At 43.6% G+C, this 16,838-nt stretch overlaps 1 protein-coding gene across 1 annotated transcript in view; it reads right to left on the bottom strand.

Moving 5' to 3' along the window:
• Positions 1–16,838, bottom strand: part of VXN (vexin) — a 25,571-nt gene extending 8,733 nt beyond the window's left edge. The window contains exons 1-3 of the mRNA XM_068525319.1: positions 16,351–16,838; positions 10,463–10,518; positions 2,494–2,644 (exon numbers count right to left, since the gene is read on the bottom strand). Of these exons, the coding sequence (XP_068381420.1) occupies positions 2,494–2,644; positions 10,463–10,518; positions 16,351–16,417 (274 nt within the window). The 5' untranslated portion in view covers positions 16,418–16,838. The remainder of the gene's footprint in view (positions 1–2,493; positions 2,645–10,462; positions 10,519–16,350) is intronic.

The following is a 16,838-nucleotide window of genomic DNA, read 5'->3' as shown; positions in this document are numbered from 1 at the left end:
GCTGGAAAGATGGATAGTGGCCCCAGCTGAGAAAGGAAGAGAGGTTTGAAGGTGGAAGACGAATTCCATTTGAACAAGTTGATTCTGAGATGTCCCAAGGACATCTTGGTGGAGACATTCCACTGGCCCAGGAGGTGGGTGTCCCCTTTTCTGGGCACTTGAGGTTCACCTGCTCAAGGCTTCAGAGTTCCCACTCTTTCCAGGGTTCCTCTGAGCATATTTCTCCCACGTGAGAAGCCTACAGCACCCAGGAGCCTTCTCCTTTAGCTCAGAAAAGAAACACGTCTCCAGATTTGAGATCCCTGGAGACACACATCCTTCTGATGGGAGGATGGAAAACTCGTGCCCAAGGCCGGTGCCCATCCTTTCCTGTGGGTCTGGCTTTGACTCAGAAACCCTCCCTCCCTCTCATCCCCTCTGGAATCTGTCAGATTGTGGGAGCTGAAGGAATTGAATCGATGCCCAGCTCAATCTTTCTTTTCTTTTTTTTTAAAACCTGACTAGCACATTCCCTGCATGAGCTGACTGTCATATATCAGGCAGAGTCTCTCCATTTCATAACTTGCTGTTCCCCCCTTCAGTCCAAGCTTCCACAAGCTACTTAGGGAGGGAAGTAGCCCCTAAAACCAGACAGCTGGAAAGACATTATTTTCTGGGGGAAAGACGCAATTAGCTAGCAAATCAGGAGACATGAGATTTAATCTCAGTTCTGCTGCTGATGAGCAGTGCACCTTGGGTAAGTCAAACAGTTTCCATGGTTTCGGTTTCCTCTTCTGTAGATCGGCAGGGGGTGCTTGCAGAGATCAGTGGGCCTCCACCTTCAGGGAGGGGGAAAGTCACCCTGGGAGCAGGCTTGTTAAAACAGATTGCTGGGCCCTACCCCAGAATTTGATTAAATAGGTCTTGGGTGGGGCCCAAAATTTGCATTTCCAGCAAGTTCCCAGGTGGTTCTGCGGCTCCAGGGATGCCACTTGGAGAACCACCCATTAGATCGTCCCTAAATCCTTGCTAATCAGTATGTTGTCCTTGGACCAACATCATCAGCATCATCTGGAAGATTATTAGAAACAAAACCTGGGGCCCTACTTGGTCCTACTGAATTAGACTCTGCATAAAAACAAGATTCCCAGGTGATTCTTTTGCACATTCAAATTTGAGAAACATGGCTCTAAATTCATTTTGTGATTTTGTAGAGAAGATATTCTTTTTCTTTCTACGCACAGGCACCCACCCACCCACCCACCCACTTATATATAGACAGAAGAAAAAGAATTATCTTCTCAATTTGCAAGGCACATTGTGGTTTCCCTAAGGCTTTCACTCTCCATAAAAATGTATATATGTAATCCCTTAACTAGAGAATACAGCTTGACTTATGGGTTCTGACACGTAGGATCTTAAAAACAGGATCAGGGTGTTAGTGACCAAAGAAACCTTAGAGATCCAATCTAACATCTATGAGGGAGGAAAGAGAGGAGATGGATGGATAAAGAGAGACACTCAATGGAATCTAATTTCAGTTCTTCTAACATACAAAACTGTTGACACCCAACAGCTTTGAAAAGGATGTCCAAGACTTTTTGTGTATTTCTGGAGTTAAAAATAGGAATAACTTGAGGCTGTGGGCATAACAGAAATAACCTAAACCAGGAATTAAAGGCTAAATACGATACGATCACAGATTTCAGCAGGCTAGACACAGATTCCTGTTTAACTGCTCGGGGTGGGAGCCATTTTTCAAAATAGTGTGGAAGGTAAGACTCTAATGTTTCCAGCTTTCAAAACAAATTTGTCTCTAAATTCTTTTTATAAATTGTTGAAATAGTTTTGGTGTGCTGAATTGGGTGATTGGGATTGACATGTATACACTGATGTGTATAAAATTGATGACTGATTAAAAATAAATAAATAAATAAACCCTGAAAAAAAAAATTGTTGAAATAGTTTAAGTCGTTCAAATTTAAAATGGTGGGATTTTTAAGATGGCAGCTGATGAAGGAGCCTGTATAATTACACACACACACACACACACACACACACACACACACACACACACACACACCCTGTAAAATAACGTAAGCTTCCTTCGCTTCATGAGTCATGTGTACACTGGTTTCCTCTCCCCCCAGCGTCTAATGATGTTTACCTCCTCCTGAGTCCCGCAGGACTGCCTGTGGAGCTAGGTGGTAGATGAGAGCATCTTTGCTCACCACGCAGACCCAGCAGCGAGTGTTCTAAGGTAGAAGGTGCTTTGTGGTGCTGCAGTGGCGGGGGCCCCGAGCAGGTGCATTCAGAGCAGGACCGGCATGCACTGGGGAAGGCGGCGGCCCCACGCGCAGGTGCTCCGCCCACCGGGCGCGATGGAGGACGCCCGGGAGGACCACGACGTGGCTGGAGCCAACGCAAGCCAGTTCGCGGACACCGTGGCAGCTGCTCTAAGTGGGCCAGTGCCCCCCAGGGAGGTTCCGGGGACCCGGGCCGTGACGCACGTACCAGGCCTGGCGGGGATCTTGGCGGGGTGGGCGCCCTGCGGCCGCGCGTTCTGGAAGCGGCCCGACCTGCGGCCCTCGCCGTCGCGGTGGTCGCTGCGGTGCTGCAGCAGCTCCAGGGGCCGGGACGCGTAGAGGTCGGACTCGATCACCACCTGCGGCGGGGAGGAAGGACCGTCAGCTTGTTCCTCCCCTAGAATCTCAGCCTCCACAGCCGAGGCCAGGACTGCAGCCTTGCGGACGGACCTCGTGCTGACACGGAGCCTTCCTGACTCCAGCCACTGCTGGGAGCAGCGAGGAAACCTGGGGAGACTGGCCTGAAACGGTGAACTGTTGTGTTTAACTTCAGCGTGTCCGGCGGCACCATGGTGCAGGAAAATGAGGTTTCTGGGGGCTCCTCACCAGCCGTCCCTTCACAGAGTCAGAAGCCTGGGCCCTCAGGCCCCAGACTGGGGCCAGTTAACTGCCCCAGGGCTGGGCATAGTTTGACGATGGAACAGGCTATTTGAAATGAGGACAGGAAAGCGGGCTCCTACTGTCTTTGCAGCTCAGTGGGCGCCCTTGTTCACGTAGAGGACAGCTTTCTGGATGCTCCAGCAGAGGGGAGACCTAGTCAGAGGACTCGGGGCCCAGCTGATTCCCAGGTTGTAAAAAGGAAGAACCTGCTGGCCAGAAGAAGCAGGCACGGCTCCCAGACGCTCAGGTTTCCTCTACTTTGCAGAGTGCCTGTGTCAGCTGGAGCTGAGAGATGAGTTTCCATGACCTGTGGCTCGGTAAGTGGAAATTCTGGCAAGCCAGAACGGAGCGCTACACTCTAAGGTGTTTTCAATAATGATCCCCTGCTGAATAGTGGTTTTGGGAAAGTACATGAAGAGGAATACCCCTTTTGTCAGGGCCCACTGAAATGGGCCTTTAAAATTATAATAAAAATACTTAGATCATTGAAATAATTCAAATGTACAAATTTGAGACAAATAGTACCATATTTTATCTTAATATCGGGGGTGACAAAGGGAATCTTAGCAATTTGGGACTCATATCGTGCATGTTTGAATGCATAGCCATGACACTGGGGTTGTTCATTCTGAATGTCTTCACTCCTTTGAAGCAGGTTAGAACTTCCAGCATTACACTGCAGCTTCTCTGAGGTTTGTATTTATTTACTCATTCTCTTGCTCACTCGTTCCTTCCTTCCACAGACATCCTGCGAGGGCACCTCTGTGCCAGATCCTGGCACTGAGTCTATCTGTGAGTGAGGTGGACCCATTTCAGCCTTTACAGTCTAGCCTTTGATGAATTCCCCTCCATTGTCCACATGTAACAATTGTGGAGGAAGCTGAAGCAAATAAGACTGAATCTTTAAGTATTATAATAGGGTTATATTTCAGTTTAGTGGAGAAAAATTGGACCTTTAATAAATATTGTTGAAGTAAATGTCAGGCCACTGGGGGAAATGGATCCATGTCCACACTTCTTATACGAAAATGAATACCAGACAGACCAAAGATGCATGTTAAAAAACAAACAAACAAACAGCAAACACTAGAATAGAATATGGCTCAATATAACATTTGTTACATATAATAGGGAATTATCGCTATGTACATAAAATGCTTACAAATCAATAAAGAGGAAAAAAAATAGAAAAATGGGGCCAAAAACCAGCTGACAATTGACAATAGACATGCAAATGGCCGGTTAACATGAAAGGTGCTGAACAATAATAATTAAATGCAAATTAAAACAAAGTTGGTTTTTCACCTATCAGATTGTCAGTGATGATGAAGATAAATTTCCATTTGGGGTCATGCGAACCTGAGTTCAAACCCCAGTTTTGGTACTTCGAGGCTATGTGGAAAGGGGTCATCCTCTTGACCACCCTTGCTGTACTGGGGCAGAGTCACTGCTGGTCATTAGCAGAGATTTCAGGAACACAGCAGGTTCTCTTTCCCCGTGCCACCTGTTTACCTACAGCATCAGGAAGCGGTCATGTCCCCAACAGAGGAAGGGGAGCTGTCACTCTTTGCTTCAGTTTATCACAAATAGTCCTTTGCTTAAAAAAGTAATATATCCCAAATTTGGTCTTATCTGGCTTAGGAAATTAACTCTTCTCAGGCCCGTATTAGGACCCAGACTCATTCATTCTTTGCCTTTGGAGAAAGATGATGGTAATTGAGGATCATTTAGGATTAGTGCCCTTTCTCTTCTGGGCACTGCAGCATGTGGGATTTTTTTCCCCCAATAATTTAAAAATATTTTTCCTCCAGCTTTACTGAGATATAAATTGACACATATGATTGTATACGTTTAAGGAGTACAATGTATTGATTTGATACGTTTGTAAATTGCAAAATGATTAGAAGGTGGTGTTTCTGTTGGTTTTCCAGCAAGCCTTCAGTGCAGGCTGGGGGCAGCACCCGTCCGCCCTACGCCAGCTCACTGGGGGCTGTGAGGTGCAGTAATGGGTGGTCTGGACTCACCACCCTGCACAGACAGTCCTCTCAGCTTTTCCCTTTCCTTCCCTCCTCTTAGCACTGCACTCTGCCATGGTGTCGCCCAGCATACTGGAATTTCCTAGATTAATGGCATTTTGGACATGTGTACCATTTGGCCTCAGGGTTCCCCCTGGAATGTGGACCTCCAGGTCAAACGGGAGAGACCTGAGCCTCATTAATGACATTCAAGCCTTTGGCTGTCTACCTCTCATCACAGGTATTTTGAATTTTGTTTTCATTTTTTCAGCATCCCTCTAATGAGGAGTGAGGACTGGTGTGTTTTCTGACCCATTTTGTAGAAGGAGGAAGTAAGGCCGGATGTGAAAGCCTGAGGAGTCCAGGGGGGAGGCCCAGCATTTCCTCCCCTGAAAAGGAAGCAAATGTTTCCTTTTAGGAACAAGAAACCTCAGCCATCCCTTCTCTGCATTGTGGGTGGGAGAAGGGAATGGGGAGGGAGAGAGTGGAGAGGCATTAGCTGCTCTGCCCCGGGTTGGATGTCGGTTTCCCGGGGTGGGAGTGAGGCTGGTTACTTCCCAGGTCCTGACTTAGGGCCCAGTGCCTCAGCAGGGTATCTTCTCGGCCCTGAAGGTTGCCAAAGCAGTAAAGGAAAGAGGAGAGGGCTCAGCTCAGAAGATTTCCCTTTCTTAGCTGGCCTCGTGCTTGCTTCTCATGCCCCACAATTGCGGAGGCTCTAAGAGGGCTCAGGGCAGTGCATCAGGCCCACGCCAGGGAACGGACGGCTGGATGCATGGCTGTGGCCTCCTGAAAGCCTCCCGACAGCCTGCTTATTTTCTGGTCTGTAGGATACGGTCCGGGCTGGATACTGCAGCTGGTCTTAGAACAAACTGGTCTGAGCACAGGCTCTTTAGCACCCTGAGTACAAGGGTGAGATTGGGGAATGGGGAAGGGGTGAAGGGGAGACGTGTTTAATGTTGGATTTTCCTTTCCAAGTTCAGCAAATTGCCTGCTGAAAGTAGGGAATGTCCTTGTGTATCAGATTCACTGTGATAAATTGATGCTTCCCTGCTGGGTTTAGATCAGAGACCTAGGGGGCTGGTAGGGAGTTAGAAAGACAGGTGAGACCTAGGTGATGGAGGATCATTGTGGTTTTGGTTGACGGCATCCAGAGTAAAGTTCTAGCCCAACTCCCTAATTATACACACAGGGAAACTGAGGCCAAAGGAAGCCGTGTGTCTTCAAGGTCACGGAGCTATAAGGGGCAGAGCCTGAACAAGGATCATGGTTTCATAACTTCTAAGGAAGTGCTCTTTGTAAGACCCATGCAAGTGCTGACATCCAGGTAAGAATTTTCAAGTGCGGTTGATTGCTCAGTGCATTTCGAAACATCAGATCACCAGACAGAAAAATCAGATCACCGCTCCTCCACAAGGTTGAAATCTGGGAAGAATGTGACATTTGCACTTCCATTCCTCCATCTTTCCTGACGATGGCTGCTTATTATGAAGGGGCTGTGAATCTCGGTGGTAATGGCTCCATTGCACTGGAAGGCCTAACTAACCCACGCTTTGGTGTAAATTTATTCCTTTAAGCTACTCTTATGATGTCTGCGGCATCAGGATGATCAGGATGTCAGTAAAATTGCCTAAGAATCGGAGGGGATGGGGAGAAAAAGACTAGTGAAACGATCTAGAGAAGGAACAGTGGGTGGCTGTAGAAGAAGAAAATGTAACTTACGAGGGGTCCAGAGAGAGAGGAAACTGCCGCACTAAGGATGATTCAGAGAGGAAAGAGATACTTGTAAAGGAAGGAACCTGACATCCATATGGTAGCCCAAGGGGTGAGAATAGAGACAAATAAGAATTTCAGGACAAAGTCATAAATATTGGTACATTAGGGCAGCTGCAAAATATGAACGATTTTCTTGGGAACTCAAAGGGAAGCCAAGAGCCAGTTGGATGAAAAAAGATCAGAGATAGTTTTTTCTTCTTTGGGACTCAGTTCCCCCGTCTTAGGTGGATTAAGACCTTTCCTGTCTTTTCTAATTTGATTGTTCTGTACAGCTGGGTCTGAGTTTTATGAGCAAAGGATGAGTCATGCTGTTAGGGGAAATTAAAAATTCAGAGGAGAGCTCAAAGGCCAGAGAGCATTATTAAGCTGTCTTACCTGGAGGAAGAATGCATATTTGAAGACAAGACCCTAGCTTCTGTTTTTTTCTCTTTTTTACTTCCAAAGCAATTTTTATTTGTATTCGTATACTTGAGTCATTTTTTTTCCCCTTGGAGTAAAAGTGTTTTAGGGAGGGACAGTCATAAGCCATTCCCAGGAAAGCTGGGAGCTTGGTTCTACAGAGCCTGGCTGAAGTCAATGGATGCTCCAGGAGGCGGTGGCCCATGTTTTGGGGGCTTCGTGAATCTCATGCCCCTGTAGCTTCAGTTCCACCATAGAGAGTTGTCTCCTTTATTTGGGTTCTAAATCCCTTGAGAAATTTCTTCCCTAGCACCCTATTTATATCCTAGACAGTATGATTTAGTTTCTGTTTTTAAGCTTTTGTAATCACAGTTCTGTCCTTATAAAGCCAGTAGGTATTGGTATAAGCGGTGATTCAGACAGAAACACTGTTTAAGGTTAGAAATTCAAGGCAAGAACTTGGTTGAAAACTAAATATTCCTAATTCCCAAAGGATCTTCCCTGAGTCATGAATGACTTGTGGCTCCTTCAAATCCAGAGTACAGATCTTCCTTGACTTACAGTGGGGTTACGTCCTGATAAATACCCCTAAAATATCATAAGTTGAAAATGCATTTTATACAGCTAACCTACCAAACATCATAGCTTAGCTGAGCCTACCTTAAACGTGCTCAGAACACTTACATCAATCTATGGTTGGGCAAAATCATCTCACACAAAGCCTATTTTATAATAAAGTGTTGAATATCTCATGTAATTGACTGAATACTGTACTGAAAGTGAGAAACAGAATGCTTGTCTGGGCCCAGGATGGTTCTAAGTGTATCCTTGTTTACCCTCGTGATCGTGTGGCTGGTGGGAGGCTGCGGCTCGCTGTGCTGCCCAGCATTACAAGAGAGTATGTTGTACCCCATATCGCGAGCCTGGGGAGAGATCAAAATTCAAAATTCCAAGTATGGTCCTGAATGCATTTCGCTTTGGCATCATCATAAAGACAAAAATCATGAAAGTCAGACTGTCATAAGTCAGGGACCAACTGTAATGTTAAACTCAAGTCTGTGCTCAAACTCTAAATTACCTACAAACAACCCCTCCCCTTTCCATTTTTGGTGACACCCACTGCTCCTTGAAAGTCAGGAGCATTTTCCTTCTAGACTGTGTGCTTAAGTTTTTAGGGATCATGAGAAATACAAGAATTTCTTGCACTACAACAAAGAACCCATTAAAAGACCTTTCTTTCTTAGTATATAAATATTCTCAAAGTCATTTTAAAAAAAGGATAAACCACTGACAGAAAAATGAGCAAAAGACATGTCTTTTAACCCATAGGGAGAAAATATCAAAATCTATGAAAAGATGAAGAATGATATTAATTACTAAAGAAACGCAAATTAAAACAATGAGATGTTTTCACCTATCAGATTGTCAAAGGTTAACAACATTTGATACCATATAGTGTTGGCTCCGGTGTTCTGGTAAAGGTAGTTTAAAACAGTTGCTAAGAATTTGGCAATAGCTATAAAATTTTTTCAATGCTCATATGCTTTGAGCATTTTCTTTCTTTTTTAAAATTGACATATAACATTGTGTAAGTTTAAGGTGTTGATTTGATGACCCAGCATTTTCATATCTATGAATTTATCTTCAAAAACATTTGCATAAGAACATAAAAAATATGTTCAAGAATATTTCTTGTGGCATTGTTTTAGTGGAAAAAATGGGGAAACCCCATTTATTGATGATTTGGTTAAATAATCTAGAAAACATCAGATTTGGTTTGGGTAAAAAATTATAGTACATTCATTCATACAGTGGCATACTATGCAGCCTCTAAAAAGAATGGGGAAGATCTGTATGTATTAATTGGCATGTAAAGATGCTCAAAATTTGTTTAGTGAAAAAAGCAAGTTGCAAAACAGCATGTTATTGAGCAATAAAGCGTGATAATTATACATTGTTACATGAGAAATTTTCATTTAAAAAAACTCCAGTGCTTATTGAATGTTCAGTATTTATCAGGCTCTGGACTAAGCAGTTTACATGTATTAAATCATTTGCTCCTTCCAATGGTTCTTGGGATGTGCGCTCTCACTCTCCCCATTTTAATGCTAAGCAAGTCAAGTCCTGGAATGGTTAGGCAACGTGCCCAAGGTCATATAGCTAGAAATGGATAGAACTGGGATTTAAAACTGGGAAATGGAAGAAACCAGGCAGTTTGACTCTAGTCTGCATACCTAACCACTATGTTCTATAGCTTCTCAGGATTTTCTGATATCATAGTTTACATCTTTTTAGTATTTGAAATTTTGTAATGGGCCCATCCTGCTTTGGGAATTAAAAAGTAATAAATGTATATAAAACAACAACGACTAAGACCAATCTCATTCCCAGGACACTTAAAAAAATCTTTTTTAAATGGAGAATAGGATTTTAAAAATTGAGATACTTGGAAAATCAAAATAGTGTTCTACAAAAACAATTGTGATAGAAACTCCAGTATAACCAAGAGGGAACAATTAGCAATTAAAATAAAACTTTTAAAGTGCAAAGATGTATTGACAGCTTATATATAAAGAAATCTGTAAGTAAAATGAGAAATTCACAGGCTCTAAAGACATGTAAACTAATTTTAAGGTAATGCATGTGCTTATTAAAGAAGCAAAAAATAATACAAAGAAATGAAAGCCAGTGCTGGTGAGGCTGGAGGGAAATGGAAAAGCATTGTTGGAAGCCTGGCAGCTGTCCAGAATTCCCAGTAGTATGTGACGAAACTAGAAGCAGAAACCATCTTTTAAATATCACTGTTCTATTCTCCGCTCTAGCACAGGAGTAGGAATGCAAATGATGGATGGATGGATGGATGGATGAAACTGTTCTTATCCTTTACTTGTTAATTCTACTTTGAGGCCTATGCACCACAGGATTAATCCAAAAAAATAGTATTTTGTACAAATAAATTCATTGTACTGCTATTTATAATAGTGAAAAAGTGGAACATTGCAAATGCCAACAATAGAACACCCAAGTCAGGGAAGCTCTACCCACACTGTGGACTCTGTTTAAGAAAAAAATGTGTATATAAAATGAAAATTACTCTCTGTGGGGAAAATGACAGAAGGGGGTCCAGTTCAGGACTGTTTGTTGTCTGGTGGACATCTGTCAGTTGTTTTGGTTAAGTGGAGGATGGAGAATGCAACAGCAACATGGGCTACGGAAAACTTTCCAGGCCGTGGAGAGCGTGGATGGAGGGGGGAGGTGGGGAGTGAAGAAGCTAGACGCTGCTTTTTTAATGAAAGTCAACAAAAGGGATCAAAACTGAAGTTTTCTTACATTCTTGGTTAAGAGATGTTGAGAGCTCTTGACTCTTCTTCTGGCTGGACTGGACACTGCAAAGAGAGAGAAAGGAATGGTTTTAGAGAACACCTGTGAGACTGATGTAGCTACAGTAGCAATATGGAGAGGGTTTGCACCTGGAGTGGGACAGGGCCCAGAGGAGGGGGGTTGGGAAGAAGAGGCGGGTGCAATTGCAATTTTATTTTTATTTTATTTTTTTAATCTTTATTGGAGTATAATTGCTTCACAATACTGTGTTAGTTGTGTTAGTTGATGTTGCACAACAAAGCAGATCATCCATATGCATACGCAGGTCCCCATATCCCCTCCCTCTTGAGCCTCCCTCCCATCCTCCCTATCCCACCCCTCTAGGTCATCGCAAAGCACCCAGCTGATCTCCCTGTGCTATGCTGCTGCTTCCCACCAGCCAACTCTTTTTTTTTTTTTTTAAACATTTAACACATTTTTTTTTTAAAGTATTTGTTTATTTATTTATTTATGGCTGTGTTGGGTCTTCATTTCTGTGCGAGGGCTTTCTCTAGTTGTGGCAAGCGGGGGCCACTCTTCATCACGGTGCGCGGGCCTCTCACTATCGCGGCCTCTCTTGTTGCGGAGCACAGGCTCCAGACGCGCAGGCTCAGTAATTGTGGCTCACGGGTCCAGTTGCTCCGCGGCATGTGGGATCCTCCCAGACCAGGGCTCGAACCCGTGTCCCCTGCCTTGGCAGGCAGATTCTCAACCACTGCGCCACCAGGGAAGCCCCAGCCAACTATTTTACATTTGGTAGTGTATATATGTCGATGCTACTCTCACTTCGCCCCAGCTTCGCCCTCCCACCCATGTCCTCAAGTCCATTTTCTATGTCTACCTCTTTATTCCTGCCCTGCAACTAGGTTCATCAGTACCTTTTTTTTTTAAGATTCCATATATATGTGTTAGCATATGGTATTTGTTTTTCTCTTTCTGACTGACTTTACTCTATATGACAGACTCTAGGTCCATCCACCTCACTACAAATAACTCAGTTTCGTTTCTTTTTATGCTGAGTAATATTCCATTGTATATATGTGCCACATCTTCTTTATCCATTCATCTGTCGATGGACACTTAGGTTGGTTCCATGTCCTGGCTATTGTAAATAGTGCTGCAACGAACATTGTGGTACATGACACTTTTTGAATTAGGGTTTTCTCAGGGTATATGCCAGTAGTGGGATTGCTGGGTCATATGGTAGTTCTATTTTCAGTTTTTTAAGGAACCTCCATACTGGAGGTTTCCATAGTGGCTGTATCAATTTACATTCCCACCAACAGTGCAGGAGGGTTCCCTTTTCACCGCACCCTTTACAGCATTTATTGTTTCTAGATTTTTTGATAATGGCCATTTTGACTGGCATGAGGTGATACCTCATTGTAGTTTTGATTTGCATTTCTCTAATAATTAGTGATGTTGAGCATCTTTTCATGTGCCTCTTGGCCATCTATATGTCTTCCTTGGTGAAATGTCTGTTTAAGTCTTCTGCCCATTTTTTAACTGGTTTGGTTTTTTTTTTTTTTGATATTGAGCTCCATGAGCTGTTTGTATATTTTGGAGATTAATCCTTTGTCTGTTGTTTCATTTGCAAATATTTTCTCCCATTCTGAGGGTTGTCTTTTTGTCTTGTTTATGGTTTCCTTTGCTGTGCAAAAGCTTTTAAGTTTAATTAAGTCCCATTTGTTTGTTTTTGTTTCCATTACTCTAGGAGGTGGGCAATTGCAATTTTAGATGTTACTTGGTCCAGTGCACCAAAGCTCATAGCAGCACTATTCATAATAGCTGAAAGGTGGAAACAACCCAAATGTCCCTTAACAAATTAATGGACAAACTGAATGTGGTATAGACATACAATGGAATATCATTCAGCCTTAAAAAAGAATGAAATTCTGAAACATGCTCTAACATGGATGAACCTTGAAAACGTTAAGCTAAGTGAAATAAACCAGATACAAAGGGACAAATATTGTATGAGTCTGCTTATATGAGATACCTCAACTAGTCAAATTCATAGAGACACAAAGTAGAACAGAGGTTACCAGGGGCTGAAAGAAGGAGGGAATGGGGAGTTGTTATTTAATGGGTACAGAGTGTCAGTTTGGGAAGATGAAGAAATTCAGGAAATGGATAGTGGTGATGATTGCACAACCATATGAATGTACTTAATGCCACAGAACTGAACACTTAAATAGTTAAATGGTAAATTTTATTTACCACAGTAAATACAAAAAAAAACTTGAAGAATCAGTTAGCCATAAAAAAGTTACCTGGTTGGGAAAAAGGTGTGCATTTGGTTGAAAGTGGAGGCACCCGGACATCTCTTTTGCACATTGATGCTAAAGTGATTTACTTGGTTTACTTGGAAGTGAAATCCCACACTGCCACTGCCCTGCCTAGAATGGAAATGACTTCTTGTCACATCTCAGATTAGTGCTCCGGTGAGAGCTGTGTCATTTTCTGCAGGGCGCCTGCTGCCACAAAGCCAGGCGAGCAGAGGCTGGTTAAGAGCCAGGGCTCCGGACTCCTTTCACTTGGGTGTAAATCCCAACTTGACCACTTGCCAGCTGTGTGACTTGGGCGAATGACTCATCCTTGCTAAGCTTCACTTTCCTCATCTGGTAAAACTCGCACCTACCTCAGAGGGCTGTGGTGAGAATTAAATGGTCTAATCTTTATCAAGCCCTTGGCCCGGCGCCTGGCAAAGAGTGAGTTCCCAGGAATTACTGGTGGTTATTATTGATACAATTCTCCTCTTTCTCTGCAAGGTGAGGGCAGGTGGAAGGAATAGGTGATAACTTCTAGAGACTGTAGCCTCCGTCAGGAGTTCTCTTTCTGGAGTTTTCTCCATTTCCCCCTGCTGTTCCCCGACTCCCCTTGCCAACCCTGCCGCATTGTTGTTTATCCCCAAGAGAATTATTTTGAATGCTGTTCACCTTAGAATTAAACCCACTAGTGAGCTTCAGGAAATAACTTCTGGTATAACTTCTTGGTAAAACCACAGATTTTATCTTTTATATTTACTGTGAACTGTGCCTATGAAATCTTTCCCTTAAAGGGCTCTCCTTCTCTCTTCCGGAAGTAAAAATACACACTTGTCCTCAGTTATAGACTTGATCTATGTCTTGTGCCTTAAAATACTTAAGAAACACCATAACACTTGCTGTCGCCATATTTTTGTGAGCTTTAAGATGGCTCAGCTAAAAAAAATACATAGATTTAGGTTGAACCCATTATATATGTATGTGTGTATGTTGGAAACAGGGATATAATACAATGACGATAAATGTGATAATGGCTCGCATTGAGCTTTACTAGGTGACGACTTATTTCCTTCTCTCATTCACTCCTCACAGCAACTCTTTGGGGTTGGGTGTCTTCATTAACTCTATTTCTTAGGTAGATACTGAGGGTTAGGGTCACACAGTTGGTGGTGGAACAAGGCCTGCGCTCTTAAACACTAGGTTGCTGAACTTGTGCTCGGTAAATGTTTTGTTCATTGCACGTTGAATACACATGGCTAAACAGGAGCGTGTGGGAAAGGGCATACCAGGGAAGACTATAACCCTTGTTAGAGAAAATCAAACCACCTCTATTTCTGCAGGCAGGGAACGTGGGGATGGAATGAAGAGTTACCAATCTCTCTCATAAGCAGTGACTTAGGAAGACCTGGCCCACGTCTTCGCCCACTGAGAGCCTTATGCTTGATGCTCTGGAGGAGGCGAGATGAGGCAAAACAAGGCGTAGGAAGAGGCGGACTTCTTCCACTTACAGTCTAATATAAAACTGCGAATATTCCTTTTCTAGAGAACAGCTTCCTGAGCAGTGACATGTCCATGAATACTGATGACTGGTTTAATACCAGGAGGTGGCCATGAATAAAAATGGCAAGAAAGAAATACAGGATGGAATATTTATCTTTGACTAAACGTATTCATTGCTCAAAATATGGAATAAAAATAGAAATCACTTTGTAAGTGATGTATTTAATGGTGCTTACTACCATGCCAGGTACTGTTCTAGATGCTTTATGTATTTTGTCTATATCTCATTTTTTCCCCCCATAATAACCTTGGGAGTTAGGTAAGTTCTAGTTCTTCCTTTTTTATAAGAGTGGAAACTCAGGCCCAGAGAGGTTAAGTGCCTGCCCAAGGTCACACAGTGTACAAGTGGTGGTGGGTCTCTTGACTACTCTGCTAAGCAAATGGATTCAAAGGCCCTGTTTTGAATGATTTTCTTCAGGTGAAGTATGACATTGCTCCTGAATTGTGTAATAAGTTTTAAATTTAATAGGGCCATTCAGCTTTGATGTTTTTCTCCCTTAAATTTTTTTAAATGGAAAAAAATTATAGAACATAGACATTTTAACATTTTCATATTTGCTTTCAATTTGTTTTCTTCTCATACAAAAGAAATAACAAATGAGAGGACAAGTTTTGGTCCCTTTTCTACTCTTCCCCAGTTCTACTTTCCTCCCTCTCCAGGGCTACTAATATCACTAACTTTATCTGTGTCTTTCCAGCCTATGTTTTTTATGCTTTTCTCTAGATATGTATCCATAAACAATATATAGTACTGTACAAATCTAATAATTTTTAGCCTGCTTTTTTTTTCTCTCAACATGATGCTCTTGAGAGCTGTGTCCACACACATAGATCCAGTTCTTTTCCCTGTTGACTACTGTGGAGTATTCCAGAGTCTGATGACACCACATTTTACCCCTTCCCCTCTTCAAGGACATTTAAGTTGTTTTCAGTTTTGCCCTTGGAGACCCAGTGGCCCTGTAAGCATCCATGTATAAGAGCATTTACAGGAGTGGAACTGTTGGGTCAGAGGGTCGGCTGTGACTTTTCAGGTACATTCCCGAGTCTCCAGAGGGTATCCCAACTTCAGCACGTGGGCAGACTCCCAGCTTTTTTTTCTCTCCCTCTGTCTGGCAATAGATGTCTAAAGCTTAATTTATGTTCTGCTGGCTTTCTCTTTGTGGCCAGGCTGAGTCTCTCCCTTCCCCCCAGGAGTGGCCATGTCGATGGCTGACATGGGAAGAAGGAAGGGGTTGTTTGAACAGGGGGTCACAGCACCAGCAGACATCCGGCCCTCTTCATTCAGTCTGACAATGAGACCAGGGGCTAAGCCGGGGTCCCGGGCTCTCCCAGCAATACAGAGGCTGCAGGGAGAGCACAGGGGTGGCAGGAGACAGGGCCCAGCTCTGCAGGGGGCAAGGGAACTATCCAGGGACACAGAGCCCTTCCCGGGCCTTGACACCATTCACCTCAGAGCAGCAGGGCTTTTACAAAGTCACACTCTTTGGCGGTGCCAGTGCCAGGTTAAGTTTGGGAGCGCGGCCCTGGGGTCTGTGCAGAGGCCAGCCTGGGTCAGGGCATTCTTGGACCACTTCATTGGACTTCAGGCCACTGCCAGCAGGATCCCTCCTCATATTTCACGGCACAGTTAGAAATCATACTTTTGAGCCAGCTGCTTCTCATTTCAGAACCCACTTGCTCACTGGAGAAGAGGAAAGAATCTATCTGCCCTGGGAATTTTGTTTTCATGTCTGTTTCCTAAAACAATGGCTTGCTGTCACTTTCGTTTGGCATACTGGGTTGCCAGTATCGAATTAAGTAAAAGGAGGAGTAGTTAGCTGCCCTCATTTCCCCTTTGATGGATTGTTTCTCAATGATTGATGTTCATCCATATGCCTCCTTTTCAGAAACAACCACAAACACCGTCAAAACAGAGAGACCATCCGACCTCAGAAACCTGGGGGTAAACCGTAGTAAGACAGCATATGACTGTCTTTACCCTCCTGCTTAACCTGCCACGTTAAGGAAACAGTCAAGGGCAATTTTACTCACCCTTGGAAGGAATCACGGTGGTGAAAACTTCTATATTTTCATCACTGCAGCTGTAAATCTGATGCATCGTTTCAGCCTTCTCTCCCCAAAAGTGCCTGGGAACCGGAGGCCTCTCTCTGAACCCCTAGTCGCGAGGTTTCCTAATCCAGTCTGGCTCGGGGATCATTGTGCCGGTCCACAAAAGACAGGCTGGTGCTGTGATCTCATCTCATTCCAGAGTCTTCACTGCAACATTTTCTAATCCCATCTGTCTTTTTTTTTTTTTTTTTATGAATCCTATTATTGCGAACCTTTGATGGAGCCTGGAGGCTTCAGTCCCCTCGCGGCCAGGATGTATTTAACATTTTTATTTTGCCGTGTCTGCCGCAGTGAATTTGGAAGTCTTTTGTGAAGTGGTGATGAAGTGAAATCGCCTACTCGGGTAGCGTAGCGCCAAGCGTGGCTGGAGGATTTTACCGAAAAGGAAACGTGAATTTTGGTACCAGCAA

Source organism: Eschrichtius robustus, chromosome 17, assembly GCF_028021215.1.
Source record: "Eschrichtius robustus isolate mEscRob2 chromosome 17, mEscRob2.pri, whole genome shotgun sequence".
In the NCBI taxonomy this organism is placed as follows: Eukaryota; Metazoa; Chordata; class Mammalia; order Artiodactyla; family Eschrichtiidae; genus Eschrichtius; species Eschrichtius robustus.
Note: the sequence above shows the minus strand (reverse complement) of the source record. Positions and strands in the feature narration are given on the sequence as shown.